Genomic DNA, 16998 nt, shown 5'->3' with positions numbered 1-16998 from the left:
ATATATAAATTGAATGTGGTCTTTATAGGCAAACAAAAAGGGGATACAATCCTTTTAAATTATTTTTAGGATAATTGTTTCTGCAACAAACATCATTATTTATCACTTTTGAAAGGAAGCCAACTGCTAACATTTGAAATGCACAAATCTTGGCACACGACATAGAAAATGGTAATCTCCCCCACCCCTTCAAAACCAGTTTTGCCTTTATTTTACACATTTGTCAAGTTCTTATCTCAAAGCCCATGCAGTGCTACCTATTTCTATCAGAAATCATTATATTTTATTTCTAATCACCTTCCCATAGCTAATTTGGTTACTTAGGAAAGGAAACATTTATTGCTAGAAAACAAGGTTTAATATTTACTATTTTGCCTTCTGGATTTCTTCTGTTATGATCTTTCATTTTAGACAAACAGTCTCATTTTACTGAATGTTCTAAATTTGTATCACAGCTATCTGTATGTCAGGATGTGTGCATATTACACAACGTGGTGCTATGTGGTAAGATGGAGCTAGTCTGAACTCAAGATTTCCTCGTATTTTAAGAAAGTAGGTGATCTATTTCATATTTCACATTAACTGTATTAATTTTCTAGGTTCTCATTCTTTGGGGAGGCCTGTATATTAAGGAAGAGTTTTGACTGAAAGACCATTTGGTATAAGGAGAGATGAGATTTGCCATTTCACAAGAGAACATAAGGAAGATCTGGGAATAAATGACAGTCCTTGAGGATGTGAGCTTGGAACTCCTAACTTTTAAGAGGGAGTGAGAACAAAGGTTTGTATGTAGTCATGGAAGAAGGAGAGAAGCCAGTTCCTGAAAAAAATCCATTTAACTTGTGTGAAAATCTGCACCCAATGTCACTGAAGTCAATGGAACTACCTACCAATTGCAGGTGGGAAAGCCAGGTCCCAAGCGAGCTACTATGCTGCTTCCAAAGGCACATAACACACTATGCTCACCCTTAAAACAGGGCAACACTGACACGAAGAAATCTCAATGAACCATGGGCTTCAGATCTTTGAGACTTCAGCTATCTTCCAGTAAAATGTATCAACTCACATATTTATGTAGGTGAGCATTCATTGCCAAAAAAAAAAAGCTAGAAAAACATATTTTGTCAAGATAGTTACAACTCAGTATCACGGTCATTTTTTAGATACTGGAGTGTGTGTGTGACTGATGATATACGAGCTATTTCTGTAAAATTAGGAATTTATTAATATATTTTAATTTTATGACAATATCATGCTTTCCTTAAAGCAGTTTAAAGAAAATTTTGAAGAAAATACGCTCTTTTTATAGAGCAATTCCACAACTCTCCTTGCCATCCAAATCCCTTTCTGCATGTAATGCCTTAGGCTATATGACAATAATGCCAAAAGTCAAACAGCAACTCTGGCAGCTCATCCTTTAATATGTGAATTTCTCCACACTTTTGCCTGGAGGGCCCCTTCATCACAATCACTTCCAAGCTTTTAAATTAACAAAAAACAACACAACAATAATTAAATACAGGCCAGTCTACTAATTGACAGCACCTAAAATGTCTCTAAAGGCTACAGTTGTACCTATAGTTAACATGTTATTTTCTGAACAATTTGTATTTGCTGACATCTGTGGACAGAAACATATCCCATTTTCGGCTCCGGCTCAGCCATCCACCAGGGATGCTCCATCCTCCAACAGATTCCTACTGTACCTGAAGAAAGGCCATCCCAGTGAACTGTCATTAAGAGCTTTACAGCTCTATCCCCTTCACTGACAACATCAGGCAAAGATGCCATGGGATATGTCAGTTAATTCACAACACGCTAAGTGCAACTATCAAAATACTGCGCTGCAGCCTAAGTGATGGCTAAATGGGCAGCTTTAAAACTATACTATGCTTTACAGGTGAGAACATCTCAAAACACACCTGGAAGCAGAATCTTATTTATTAATCAGGTTGTTAAAAGCTGTCATATTCTACCAACTAGGTGAAAAATCTTCTTTGGAAACTACTGTCAGACTGGCTACAAAATAAAAGAAGAAGAGGTATTAGTTGATATTTCCAGAGCAATATGCAAGGACCAGGTACGACCAAAGGAGCTTGCCTGGGGAGCCAGGTACTGGAATAAGAACCCTCTTTCCCACTTTGCACTCATTTACCTTGAATTTCAGACGTCTACTGACTAAAAATATTACAGTATGTCTATGTATGTATGGTCAAGTCTTTGAGGAAAGTTATTCATTTTTAACAAGTCATTCACATGATGACATTACAAATACGCCACAAATGARCAATTTTCAAAATGACTTAGAGGTCAAACTCCTAATTTCAAAAGTGAGTCAAATACTGAGCAGCAGATTTTTACAGATATTCAAGCAAACCACAGGTAGGAAATAAACAGAAGTTATGTGTCAAGACCTCTTTAAAAAATGATCCTTCAAGCTAAAGCTACAAATGCACTTGGTTTTCTTAGTGCTGGACACAAGTAAGTCAATTAGGCTTTGAGGAGATWCTTGAAAGCATCAATGGCCAATCCCACAGCTGCCTTCAGCCCAAGGTCTATTTAGGACCAGGCATATTTTTCCTGTGGAGCTTAACCTGACACTAACTCCCAGRTCATATCTGTAGGACCTGGACCAGTGTAGAGGATGTGACTACAGCCCTGGAGTGAAAGGACTCACCGATTGCCTGGTCTCCTTGTCCCGGAATGCAGTAGCCACATGAGGGACTGAAGTCCCATTTTCCAACCAACATACTATTGGTTTGGGATTATTTAGTAAAGTTGTTTCTAGAGGGTAAAAAAGATACTAAGCAGCTCAGCGATAGAGCTGTTAATGCAGCAGGGCAAGGAGCCTGGTTAAAGAGCCTGAYCTTATGAATATTTCATCACTCAGATAAAGTGGAAGAGCTTGGGCAGGAGAAAACACGATCGACACAATGCAGGGACAGCAGCCTGAAAGCAGATTCACTTAGGAAATGATTCCATTTCCTGCTCCAAAGTGAGAGGGAATTCTGAGAGAGAAGCTTACATCCCACCAGGCACCCTAGTGAGGTGATACAGCAAGGCAGACATGTGTCCCCTTCCAACCTTCTAGGAGGAAAAGGACTTTCCTAWGTATCCACTACAAGGATTCCCATATCTGGAATTCCTAAGAAAATGCAGGCATTTCCCCCTCATCTGTCGGTAGGAACTGATCTCTAGGAGCATCCCAAAATGCCCTGGTCACAGGCACTTCCCACTGCACAGGCGAGCTTCCTGACCTGGAAACTCTGGAAAAGGCGAGCTTGGGTCAGCAGGGATTATGTCCTGGTTAGTCCATCACTTCCTATCTTACCGGTAGTATAATGATTGATTATTATGTCCTGGTTAGTCTATTACTTCCTATCTTACTAGTAGTATAATGATTCACTATTTTGCATTTTTTTCCCTCCATTAAATACACACATGGAAGATGGTGACTGTACAGAATAATACATAGAATAATAACACAACTCTGAAAAATATGAATATTAGCAAGAATAGATAAACAAATCTTCCCAGGCAAATGCTTCTTTCTATGTTTGCATGTGGTTTTCTGTGTGAAGATCAATCTGTGTTTTTTGTTGTAGCACATAATATAAATTTAATTTACTTTCTTATGTTTATGCTTCCTCACCCATACTCAACACTATAGTAATAAAAATTATGAAAAGGGCATCACAATACTAAAAAATTACTATATGTTGCCATCCCCGAAGATAGGTGTCATTATAATAAGCCAATACCCATCCCAGTGAGCTGTACCACACAGTGATGTCCTCTACTCCACCTACACAGCGTTAAGTTGGATTTCCTTGGAATTACAGCCTGAGCCAGCTATGGTCCAGACTGCCTTGCGTTCTCGGCCCCCAATGGATTCTGATTTCACTTTATGGGTCATATCAGCTCTGCTAATAAGGTATCCAATATCTTACTTGATGTAATTCAATGCAATGCCTGAAATATAAAGAACACACTGCAGATTCATGAGTACTCATCAGTTTCAAGAGAATAATCTTTTTCCACTTGCAATCTGACGTATGTTCAAGAAATATTCCATGAAATATTCACAAATATTTATGTCAAGTTCGAGTGTGGCACGTACACAAATATTGTGGATACAAACATTAAAAGCACACTTTGGTTCTCAGCCTACTAGACACTAGAAGACTCTGAATATCAAGTCCTTCTTATTGGGGAAGAAAAGAGTTATCTTGCTTGCAGTTCTGCAATGACTACTTCTATCTAGACAGATTCCACAGAGAAATAAATCTTAAGTTATTCAAAAGATCAAATGAGGAAAAAAAAAAAAAGAAAGAAATCAGTGCTCTTAAATACGTCATTTGGTGTTTCATTGAGTGAAATACTATCTATGGGCGCCACAGCAAACTCTAAAGCTTAGCTTACTATAGGTTATCATTAAGAAAGGGATCTGTATTTTAAATAATGCAGCTTCTAGGAATTTCTTGAAGGCATTCCTCGGACACAAATATTGCCAGTCCAACCAACATTAACTTTTTTTTTTTTTTTTTTGCTATTGACTTAAATCTGCATCTCCTGACCTACTTTGGCTCAAACTGAATGCAGGAAACATGCCAAAAACGGCCCCGTAACAAACACCTGCACTGAAAGCAGAGGACAGCGGCTTCTTAGCAGTTTCCCAGCAAAGAAGAAACGTCCTGGTTAGAAACACCACGTTCCTCAGTAAAATGCACTGCCCAGGCAAGCCAAAAGCGCAAGTGGTGATAGCCTAAATCTAAGCAGGGCAATGAGAACAGGCAAGAAGCTGTTCCCTCCCCGCGTGCACGCAGGGTTTGCCGTTTACATGTGCCCACAAAACCACAATTTCTCAGCCCCCGGGCTGGGTTTCGCTGTGGTGCAYGGGCAGGGGAGGCCCAGCCTCTGCCTGCGTATTCCCGGAGACCTCGAGGACTTCTCGGCTGTGAGAAAACCTTGCAGCAATCTTCCAGGACRCCTATTTTTCAAACCTCACGACTCTTAATGAGGACTGAAGGCAAACTCATTAAATAGCTCACAGACATTAAGAGTGTCACCATCTGCAGTTTTCAGGTTAATGACTTTGCATCCGAGGTATTAGGATTCCAAGACAAACCGGAGAATTCGAAGGGTCAGTTTTAATACAAGTGCTAACACTAAGTAAAAGATTACTGGGTGTAATCTAAAAGCCTTTCTTAGGTCAAGAGGTGGCAACCAGCGATTTCTTTCCTTTTTATGCCTTTCAAATCTGCTACAGCTCCATGTACATATTAAAAACTCAATTCACAGTAGTGGAGGAAAAGTGGAAAGGGTAAACTCTGAGGAGACACCGACTTTGGACAGCAGCTYTCTTTCAAAATACCTAATTTCCATCTTATTTCCTTCCTATTTGCCCATTTTATTCCATGGACTTAAGCAAATAGCTTATAAAAATAAGAAAGTATCTGGCCCGAAGCCTTTGGAGTAAACACAGTTTCAATATTTCAGCATGTCTATATAGACTCACTACTTGCAAAGTTTAGGCAGTAATATGTTAAAATAAGTCATTAAAATCTAATTAATAAAACATATCAATAAAATATATATGAATGTACAGAACTGTCTTGGCCCATCTGCCAAGGTAATTACGAGGCATCCATTTAAGTCTTCAAAAAGACTGCATTCTTTAAAATGATTTTGGAAATAAATTATTTACTGACAAGACCCCATATCAGTTAAACTTCATTTAGAAGATGTGGCCCCAGAAAAGGTCTCTTGTATAACTGCCCCTATGTGTATAAATGTTTTAGCAGTGGTTAAATACTTAACCGTAATGATGCAAGACTTGGCTCTTCAAAACAGAAAACTCTGCCGCGGATCTAAGCGTTAATAGGAGTTTGCCTCGGTTTCACATTTTGTTTTCTTTTTGATTGACTGACTGAAGAGCGATCACATCTACTGCTAGGCCACCATTTTAGCAGTTGTCAGTTCACTCGCAGGTTAWATTTAACAACAACTGAAACTTGTGGGGAAAGGCCTTCACCCAGAGCAGAGCACCATGTTCTTCAGCTCTCTCGGGGGATAGAAAATATAGAAATAYGTCTGAATTTTCTAGGGAACAGTTGCAGTATGCATGTCACTTGAGATATTTTGCAAAAAGAAACTCTTACAAGCTGCAAACCCACATATTATGGCATTCTCTGCTTATGAAATGACTCCGGGGTCTCTGGTACTTAGAAAACAAAAAGAATATGAGATTATTCTTGATTTCAGTTTTTTTTAAAGTATGTGAAGAGGACATTCACCAGGACATTCATCAGCAAAACTGCTTATTTCTCATTGTATCTATAACATGTAAATATTGATACATTTATACTTGGGGTCTATAAGGAGACCTTAATCCCTCTGTGCTTAGATAGCCATTAATTCTGGAAATTATGTCCCATACCCATTATGTTCCCCCAGTATTAACCGTCTTCTTGAGAAAATAATGTTTAGCTAATTTCTGTTCAAACTTGATTATTTTGAAACTATGTTGATGAAAACAAAGTGACAGTTTTTTGTCTGGGGCTGAGGTCACTTTAAACAGGATAYAGAAAGACCAAAATTGCGTCTCCTGAGGGATACCAAAATATTTGCTTAAAATAATTAAAGTTCTATTGTTTTTTTATGTTAAGCTTTCATATGAGTAGTAGCACTGCTGAATTTTAGCCACTTAATTTTCATTTGTTGCTACCCTAATTGTTACAGAGTGCTCAGATTTGTACAGATGTATCAAGGCGTAGAATACAAAAACCACAGCCTATATATGCCTTCAATAATTTCTTTGTTGTTTGAAAACTTCCAACTTACAGCAAAGCTGGCATTTTATGGCCTGCAGAGCTATAAATCATTTTTAAAATCATGACGATATTACTCAAAACAGATGTGAAAACATATGTTTGCCACGGTTGTATAAACCGCTTACTTGTCATACTTAATAAATGTTGATACTTTTATTTTAACTACATTCATTCTTAATAACTTTGAAAATCTTTTCCATGGTAAATATATTTTGCCTTAGTAAAAATAATGGCAGGTTTTGAAAACGAAGCTTGTTCCGTATGCAAATTGCACGTATATTTTTTGCTGAGCAACCCAGTACCCACTACACTTCAGCGACTATCAGAATATGAAAAATGTTCTTTTGAAGTGTGATCTATTGTAAATCCACATCAATGTGTTTCACACTCTCCTCCAATATATGAGTTTTAAAGTGCAGGTTATAGAGCAACGTAAAAGATCGGCTACTGCTTGAACACACACGTGCTGCTTGTGTTTTTTATATCACACAGTAGTGCAAAATGGGGGTCCAAAATGATTATTCACCAAGGAATCATAATACTAGTAGGAATGAATGTTCAGATGGAGGCAGATCGCTGAGAAGTAACACCATTTCTATGGGGGCACAAAAGCCTAGCACACACCTGACATGCTGGGGATTTTCAGAAGCAACCTTCAGCCTTAGTGGGTCCTTCTGCAAAGCTGCACTGAGATTCTCTATTTAAAGACATTTCTACAAGACCTGTAATTAATCCAGATGTGAAATCTGCTTGTAACTGTTGGCTGTACACATAACATATACGCCAACATAACAATATTATTCCTTTTAAAACATCAGCATTAGTCCCATTATAACATCATCTTAACGTTTCAGTTCTGCAATCATACAAATAAGTGAAAATTATGCCCTTACTTGACAAAAAGAAATAACTTCTAGTTCTCATATTTGCAGAGAAAAATACATACCCATGCAGAGTAAGCAGAAAAACAGAAATTTTTTTCCATCCTTAAAATGACAATTCTAAAATATATCTCATGATTATTGAAATGCTTAAAGGAGGTAGTTTCTTTTTCATACAGCTGAATCTCTCAGCAGTTCATGTTCAAAAATTCTCTAAGTGTCTGCAGAAATAACACATGTCTAAAGACTATTTTTCCAGTTCATAATCAACTGAATAATACTATGTAAAAATGTAGACCAACAAATGAAGAAAGCTGTATAGCTTTAATCTTAAGATGAACTAYGGTAAAAAATACATACTGGTGTCAGATCTTTATGATTTCATAAATGTTACAATGACAGTTCAGTGGACAGAGCACTTGGTAAGTGAGTTCACAGGTGGTGGGGTTTAAAYGAATTTCATAGTTTGGGAGAGATTGGGTATCAGAAATATCTACTGTTATTCTTAAATTGTACGTTCATGTATCCCAATTCAAAGGGCTACTACTATCAATAATAAATGATTTGCATCGTGGACCCTACAGGATATTGAATTGTTTTGCTGAAAAATGACTAGACATGTGGCAGGAAACCATGCTAGCTCAATAAAATTTAAATCAGCTACACTTCGAGGTTTAGGCTAAATACTCATCGAGGTAATTACCAGAGTAGTGTCATTTTTTATCTTCGGAGTGAACGTATGGTTGATACCTCTTTAAYTCCTTAGGTATTGGTTTGCAAATGGCAATGGAAAACATAAGCAGAGAATTTAAGCAAAAAGATGCAGACAGAAAATAAACCCAAAGTGGCATAAAAGTGCTCATCTAGGGACCAGTGAGGAAAGTGTTTAAAGGCCTAGAGTAATCGCTATATAACACAAAGCTGCTTCCACTTTCAAGAACAGGGGGAGAGGAGTAAGGAAATATAAAGTACGTGAAAGTTTTCAGGTTCTKCCTCCCTGTGACTGCATCAGAGCTGGTGATACAAAAAAGGTGGTCGTCGTTTTCAATAAGCTGCCTCAATAACTTTATGTAACTGTGGAACTACAAATATTTGCTAGCAACCTCATAAATAATAGATTCAAAAGACTGGAAACATATTAGTGCTGTATTATATAAATATAGGGAAGCAAAGATCTGCTTGCTTACACTTCCTAAAAAGAATGCAATCTAAATTCACTAGATGTATTATTCATCACAATTAGGCATTTAACTTATTTATATTATTCTAGTGGGTAAACAGTATACTAGAAGAAAAAATAAAACGGATCATAAATGTAATTAAATGTCTGATATGAAAAACAATCTGTAATTTTTACCTTTCTCTTTTTGTATTTTTTTTAGGCTGGTCCCAGTTTCTTGATCAATGAGTTCTCCTTCTCTGCTGTTGGTCAGCAGAGCTGAAAAAGAAAATCAGAGAGCACTGCTACATAAGACTGTCAGTAAAAAAGGACAATATTAAATAACATTACTAAAAATAATATTAAATTAAAGCATTAAAGTCTATTTCTTTTTTTTTCCCAATATTTTGTTGACCTGATACTTATTCACACTATAYAGTTTCTAAAGCAATTGATTGCCCATAAGGATTCCAGTGCTGCGCAAAGCTAAGAAAGACATGCAGCAAAAGCAAATTTGCTCAAGTTGATTAAACAAAGAACCAAAATTATTACTGGGATGAATGCAATTTCTTACAAACTGCTCACATTAACTAATTAGAAAAATACTTCTAACACAGAAACAATGCAGCTAATAGAGCAAAGGATTTAAGAATTAATAAATATAAAAAAGCAGCAAGTTTAATAAAGATATGGAGAAGGAAGGAAGGAAGGAAGGAAGGAAGGAAGGAAGGAAGGAAGGAAGGAAGGAAGGAAGGAAGGAAGGAAGGAAGGAAGGAAGGAAGGAAGGAAGGAAGGAAGGAAGTTGATGGATGACAGCTAAAAAAGTTGGAAGTTGATGGATGACAGCTCTCTGCTACTGAAATTTAGTACTACTGAAATTTAGTACTACTAAAAAGAGTACTACTGCAAGCACTAACCAATTCTGTCTGGTGTGTTGTCCAGCTGGGAGGGAGAGCTGGACACACTACTGCTCTGGTGCGAGGACGCGTGGCTCCCGGGTCTCTGACYGTCTTCTAGAGAGGGAGCTGGAGAAGGGCTGTCTTGAATCCTTTCCTTAAAACAGAAACAAAACCAGGTCTGTGCAGTTTGATTAATGAACTTCAAAACAGAGAAAAATAGCGGGGACTGAAAGGGGACTGATAGAGAAATAACAAATATTCTTTGCAAGATAAATAATGAGTAGAATTCACATTAAAATAGTTGGTATGATCATGCAATGCATCTGGGCAGTTTTTTTTATCCATTGTGTCACAATCTACTACTTACCACCTTTTTTTTTTTGTGTATGCTGTCTTACCTCATAACGTTTTCACACATAGGATATAAATAATGCTCTCCAATACATTAGCACTAGGATATAAATAATTATCTCCAGTACACTAGTCTTAATCTACAGATATTAAAATTGAGGATGGAAACACACATGAAATCGTGTTTGCACCTGAACGCACAGGTGCAAAAACACAGTACTGTTGCAGGAACTACCTCACGTGAAACGAGCTTACAGCAAGATTTATGTATTGCATTATGCATTATGTATTAGGTATGTATATTGTGTTATGTAATGTAACGGCATTATTTAAGGTGTTGCAATACACCTCACAAGAATTACTTCACTCCGAAACCTGACAGGCTGCAAGAACGACTGGAGTTGACTTTCCTGGGGTAAATGTGGTCCCATGTGGTTAAGAGGTGCTCAAGCAAAAGCCCCTCAAAATGCTCTGCTTTTAATCCTCTATATGTCCTTTAAATCAGYCTGCAAATGGGAACTCTTTCACAAGAAGAGATAAAACAATAACGATTGAGCTATGTGCCTTCTAAGCCTGAGAGTGTTGACAAGGCCCCTGGCAGTGCACAGCAACTGCACTTCTGCGTGAAAAGTGCTCTAGGAACAAAAATAAGAAGGAGCTTGCAAATCTGCATGTGCACATTTGCACAGAAAAGTTTGATATTAACTCTAATTAATAGCTGGGATTGACAGCATTCCAGAAAATTAATCTCTGGAGTTGCCCTTGTCCCTGGTAACCAACTGTTCTCTGTGGAAACTGAGAACTGAAATACTACCTGCTTTTGTTGTTTTAAAAAGGGAGATCCTCTTGCCCCCACATCATTAAAAATCCCAATTACAGAGTAATCTGGGGAGCTTGTCTCAAAGGAACTTGGCAATTTTTCTGCCCCTTTCTAACCTATTCTGAAGGATTTTGCATTTAGAGTTTGCAGTCTGGGTACTCGGTGGCAATTCACCATGTGCTTTTTAAAATAAACTGAATTGCATCAGAATTTTTTCCTTTGTTTTTGTCAGGAAATATGCTAAATCCATAATGCAGCTTTAGCAATTGAATAGTAGTTTCTATTATTTTTCCATTGCATTTAGCTACCATAATTGCTTCTGTTCATAACCTACCGAGGCAACTCATTAATAGCACTAGCAGTAAGATCGACATTTTCCAGGGTATTCTGTTACCCATTAAAATGATTTTTCAGAAACATACTAATCTTCATATTTACAGATACATCTGAGAATGATGCAAGGGGAATGTGAGGATAGATCCTTCTAATAATAAGGGGTGATAGTTGTCTATTCCAATCACACCAGCTGAAAATGCAGCATTGAATGTGCTTTTAATAGGATAGTTATTGGACATTAAATAACAACTGAGGCTCAAAATCATGTAACAGATGTGTATCTATTACATAGCTATTAATCCCCAATGGATCCGTTTTCACAAACCGTGTGTTATTTAATGAACATACAATAACTAATAAATCTTAAAGAGAGACTTCTAATTGCAGTATTTTTGAATGCTAATTAAAAATTTTTATTAAGTTTTAACAGAAACAAATTTATTATATTGAGTCACATAATCTTAAGGTTCTGATAACCGAGTTGTTTCAACATAGTGTTTCTCATTATTTCAAATTGTGTGGGGGAAAAAAAAAGGCAAAATCACTGCTCTTAAAGTCCCCGTTGTTTTATTCTGGCTCTCAGGAAGGCTGGTTTTAGAGACTGCTGAGCAGTGGAATTTAACCGAGAGTCAGCACTTGCTCTATGGAAGCTCTGTTTAACAAGTCACATTTTAACAGTCACACCAAGATGTATTTTCCTAAATATATCAGGAACCCTACACATGGAACCCTGATCTTTTAAATACTGTGTCTTTTACCTTTCTTTAMATAAGTTTGCAGATAAGTCACAGCTAACAGAAGACTTTGACTGTAATTATATCTGCCTGGATTTAAGTCCTCTTTAGCACTACTCCCTCTCCTTCTTACCAAGAGGAATACTTGGTTTAAAATTAAATATTAACTTTAAAATGGTTAAATTTACAGGAGGGTATATAATTTAAGGATATTTCATTGTCTATTGCAACTATGGAAATCAACAGCCAAGGAGAGGACATGCCCACTGTTCTGTATAAAAAAACCCAAATCTATGGACAAAAATGACTCCGAATTAACACTTAGATGTCACACAAATAAACACATAAGTCATCTTAAATGTGAGTTATTTGAGTAATTCACAAGCTGATAAATCAGAAAAGCAAATATTCCAGCTCCTTCTGGTAACTGTATTTTCTCATATCTCTCATTATAAAGTAAACCCTGATTCAAGCAATTTGCCTTCAAACTCAGGGTCTTACTTTGAAATGTTCAGGCAGAAATAAATATGTCAAATAATAATGTCATTCTTAATCACACTGTGAATCACTTACTTTCTAAGAGAAATAGTTGATTATGTCATCTAATGTCTTACCAGCTATAAAAATTTACATATACAGAGAACAGCTTTCCCCATGTGCAAGAAAAGTGCTGAAATTTCCTGCATTTTATGTAACACAAATGGTTATCATCATGTGAGACTGCATATTGATTGAGAAATTGTTTATTTCTAACTGTTTGTATGGAAATATAATGCTGAATTTGCTCTACTTATAACAGATAATACTACGAGCAGTCTCTTTTTTTGCAAGTAAACAGATCCATTTTTCAGTCCTGTAATCAGTATGCATCTATTTAGCTACTTAACAGCAATGTGCTCTGGTTCATTAGGTAGCTACTGTTGTGTCTCAGCCTAGTTAAAATTTCACAGCAAGTTAATCTATTTTATTACAAATGAGAACACAAGTGATAATGTCCTCACCGTTTTCCAAACACAGGGTTAACAGTATTTGTAACAAATCAATGAGGGTATTTAAATAGGAAAATTGCAAATGTAAAACCTTCTTTTACACATTGATGACTTCATTTTATCTGTCATTTATGAATTTTACAACCTTGTTACTTTTCATATATATATATGTATTTTTTTTTCTTTTGAAAATTGCTTAGCTTCCACTGGCATATTGCAGTTCATGCTGGTTCTACAGTAGGAACACTTATATTACTGGAGATATATTTCTWAAAAAAGTTGTATTTTCTCAATTTGAATTTCCTTATTTTTCATAAATTTGTAAGATGCATAATCCAGGTTATAATGCAAAGAATTATACACACAGTTTACAGATTGTGAGAATTTTATGAAAAATGAAAACATTTCTCAAGATCTCACCTATTTATCTAACTACAGTACCTCTTTTATCTTATCTTTTCTCTTCCCTTTACAGAACTGTACCATAAATTTTCCCAAAAGACTTTTGTAGTACCTAATCCTTTTGAAGGGCAATATATTTCTGTCTTACTAAAGAACAGCGTCTTGCTTTGGCTCAGAAAATGCAGCTACAAAACACGACATTGTTTATTTTAGTTTTCATTTAGGTAAACGGCACTGACTCATCAACTCATCCAATTTCTAGATACATCCTTGGTTTCACCTCAGTATCCCTTTTCTATTCTACCCCCTCTGAGGTAGTATTCCACMGAAACAGTATGAAACAGTATGCAACCCTTGCATCTACAACAGCTTTATTAAAAACATATATGAACAGCTTACCTATTTTTGATATAATCATCTTGATCTTAATTCCTTTTCTCTGATTTTTTTTTTATAGTATTGATCTTCATTTTATGTCAAGAGCATAGAGAAGTGATGGAGCTGGATTTTCCTTTATTTGCTTTTATTCATAGTTCTAATGTAGCTGTAATTACTCTCCCAAATGTTAATCTATTAATGAGTTCCTAGAGGATTTAATGGCATTTCACTGCTGACAAAGACGTTTTGAAAGTTTGTCTGAGTCCTGGATATTTTATTCAGACATTTATCTTGATATTTCACATATAATTGAGGTGCTGCTTCTGTACTCTACAGTGGCAAAAAAGTTTGGAACTGAACAGACCTCGCTAATGAAACTGTGAGGAAGGAAAAACAGAGAGTCCTTTTTCTTTAGGTCCAGATCAGAATTTTTAACTATTAAAAAATAAATAAAATCAAACCTGATGACCTGACTGGAAAAATATCAGATTCTCATAGACCAAATCTTCTGATACTAGTCTGCACACTACTTCCCCACAGAAACACGTATCTCTCCACACTTGCATCTCCCAGTGCTTGCCAAATCACCATTTAATTTCCCCAAATGGACTGCACTGGTAACCTGGGCACCTAAGACCCTCAAAAGGTGGCTACCACAGAGAAGCTGCTTCCTTTCTCAGGAGGAGCTACACTGTGCAGCCAGCAGCAGAGCCAGCTTGCAGACGCGCTGCAGCACTCGTCACATATTTCTTCTTGATTCATTTTAGCTAACACTCCTTTGATACTAAGACCAAATACGCTTTTAAAAGTATTTTAAAGTTTACAGTCCTTGACTATTGCATTATTGCTTAATGCAATAAATAATTTAGGCTTCCTAAAGAAAAAGAACAATTCTAAGACAACAAACAAAAGTGTGCTAAATTTGAGGTGAAGCTGGACAGTGTTCCACAAGAAATATCATGGTAGAGGACTGGTTACTATTTCTAAATATGTGAAGAGTGGTTTGTATCTTGAGTTACCTCAGTCTGGAGATGGGCACACACAAAGAGAATGGAGCATTTGCTGGTCTGCTAAACCAGTTATAATATCTCCGATTGTGGTACGAATTGGAGATAAACAAGAGAAACAGCTGGTGTAAAAACTAAGATAGAATCTGTACGTCTAAAAGCCAGCTGGATCCCATTCATCTTTTGAAATGTATTGGGGATTCGCTCACTTAAAACATATTTTTTTTCCATTTGAAATGCACTTTTGTTCATTGTGTTCATATAGTCCATTCAGCTGTAGTGAACTGGCATTTATTTCCCCACCAAATTTAAGAAATCATAAAAACTCTTCTATGTTTACTAATTTTTAATACCAGATGTTCACTTGCTAATTCCATTACCTTGTGACTACTTCCTATCAATTCATTAATTGCCAGCTGCTCAGCCAAACAGAAAACCGCAGCTAATCAGATGGCATTGGTAAGCAGCCAAACAAGAGCCTCCTTCTTCACCACTTCTTAAATTAGCAATCTCTGGGAAAACTMTATGAACCGTCACTGGCATATTAAATTAAGATTTTACCTTTACATTTKATTTTGAATGTGGAATAAAATCAGATAGCCCCTTTATGCTTTATACCTGTCCCCGTCCTATGAATTGTTTCATCCAGTGCTGCTACTCAATGTACTCCCAGGACTAATGATGATAATGCTGGCTCAAATTTATGTCATAGCGATATTAGTTATTAAGTACCAATGCAAATGTCTATGCCAATACTAAAAATATCTGAGCCAGAGCTAAAAGCTAGTATGTGTTTGGCCTAGCAATATCCCCTTGCCAGATTTGAGGAGTAGAGGGAAAAAGATGTACTTACTTCTTACTGTACCTTTTCCACTTTCAAATTTAAACTAAGTATTCACTAGTTATTCTTTAGATTAGGAACTAGTAGTTCTTAGTGATAACACGCACAGTTGTCTTCACAGGGCGAGAGAAATGCCATTTAATCCAACCTGGAGACTTGAGTATCTCCTAACATATTAGTTCCTCTGTATCAATGAATAAAATGATACAGAACTGCACAATTACACATTCCTTGCTACAGATACAGCCACAAAAATTGGCTTTCTAAGAAGCAAACGAACTATTTTGTCTCAAACATCCTCCCTCTAACACGTTCTAGTACAGATTTCACCAACAAGTTGTCAACAATGAATACGTACAAAAAACCGAAACCTACTCTGTGAGATAATTTTTACAAAAGTTTTATTTTTTAAAATCTTACAATGCTCTAAAAGCAATCCACAATGAAGTGAATGGATATAGTGATAAAAAATTAAATAAATTATAAATTCTGTAACTATCAGTGTTTTCTTACTGRGAACAATTGTTTCAGAGTATTCTGAGATGGCTACATTTTTCTGGCCRTCAGGTAAATATTATGAATGTGAGTTGTACAGCATGCTGAAAATAGCACCTCTCAGCAATAATTACACAGCCCATCTGTATTCTCCTCGGGGAATTTAAAATCATGTCATATACATCCTTTACAAATGCCTTAACAATTCCACAAAACCACAAAACAGAACACAAAGAAAAGGAGACTCAAAAAAACCCACTGCATGTCTAGATCCTACAATACAAACAATGTTTTGTTCTTTTATTAGCAGACCAAAAAAATTTCATAGGAAATTGCTTGGAGTTGGAGGAAAAATAAGAAATTTCAATTTCCCTAACGAAATAAAATATTTCATTTCATATGAAGTTTCCACTTTGGAGGCCTGTCTGAAATTTAGAGTTTAGGCTAGAATTTTAACTCTTAATCCAGGCTCAGATTTCTTTTGTTACCTAGCACAGAAGGGAGTAGATCAAGGACTCTGGTATAAGGTGTAAATTCCCTCCAACAGTTTATTCAAGCCCATCCTAATCACAGTCTGTCCCACCACCCTATTTCAAAGGGCACTGGAGGCCTTGGTCCCTCAGCAGATATGGGAAGACCCACACAGACCCRACACAGAAACGTGTCGCTTGGCAGCCCTCACTGTACTGGCACAAACCCCACTGATCTCCAAATGCTCTCACATTTCTTCTTTCCTAGGCTTGAACTTGAACCTGAACCCCCACAAGACACAACAGAAGTCAAGTGCAGGGAGCAGGTCCTCCAGCAGTGAGTGGCACATTGGAGATGAGCCATATGAGGCCTTGGCTTCCATTTCAGCCTTCTCAAGACTTC

At 36.7% G+C, this 16998-nt stretch overlaps 1 protein-coding gene across 1 annotated transcript in view; it reads right to left on the bottom strand.

Annotated features, from left to right (window-relative positions):
* The window catches only part of DACH2 (dachshund family transcription factor 2), a 126776-nt gene that overhangs the window by 35253 nt on the left and 74525 nt on the right, over positions 1-16998 (bottom strand). Inside the window, exons 5-6 of the mRNA XM_026036010.1 lie at positions 9791-9926; positions 9072-9152 (exon numbers count right to left, since the gene is read on the bottom strand). Coding sequence (XP_025891795.1) covers positions 9072-9152; positions 9791-9926 — 217 coding nt within the window. The remainder of the gene's footprint in view (positions 1-9071; positions 9153-9790; positions 9927-16998) is intronic.

The sequence above is a fragment of the Nothoprocta perdicaria genome, unplaced genomic scaffold (assembly GCF_003342845.1).
Source record: "Nothoprocta perdicaria isolate Ctin4 unplaced genomic scaffold, notPer1 scaffold_17, whole genome shotgun sequence".
Lineage (NCBI taxonomy): Eukaryota > Metazoa > Chordata > Aves > Tinamiformes > Tinamidae > Nothoprocta > Nothoprocta perdicaria.
This window is presented reverse-complemented; position numbering and strand designations above follow the sequence as displayed.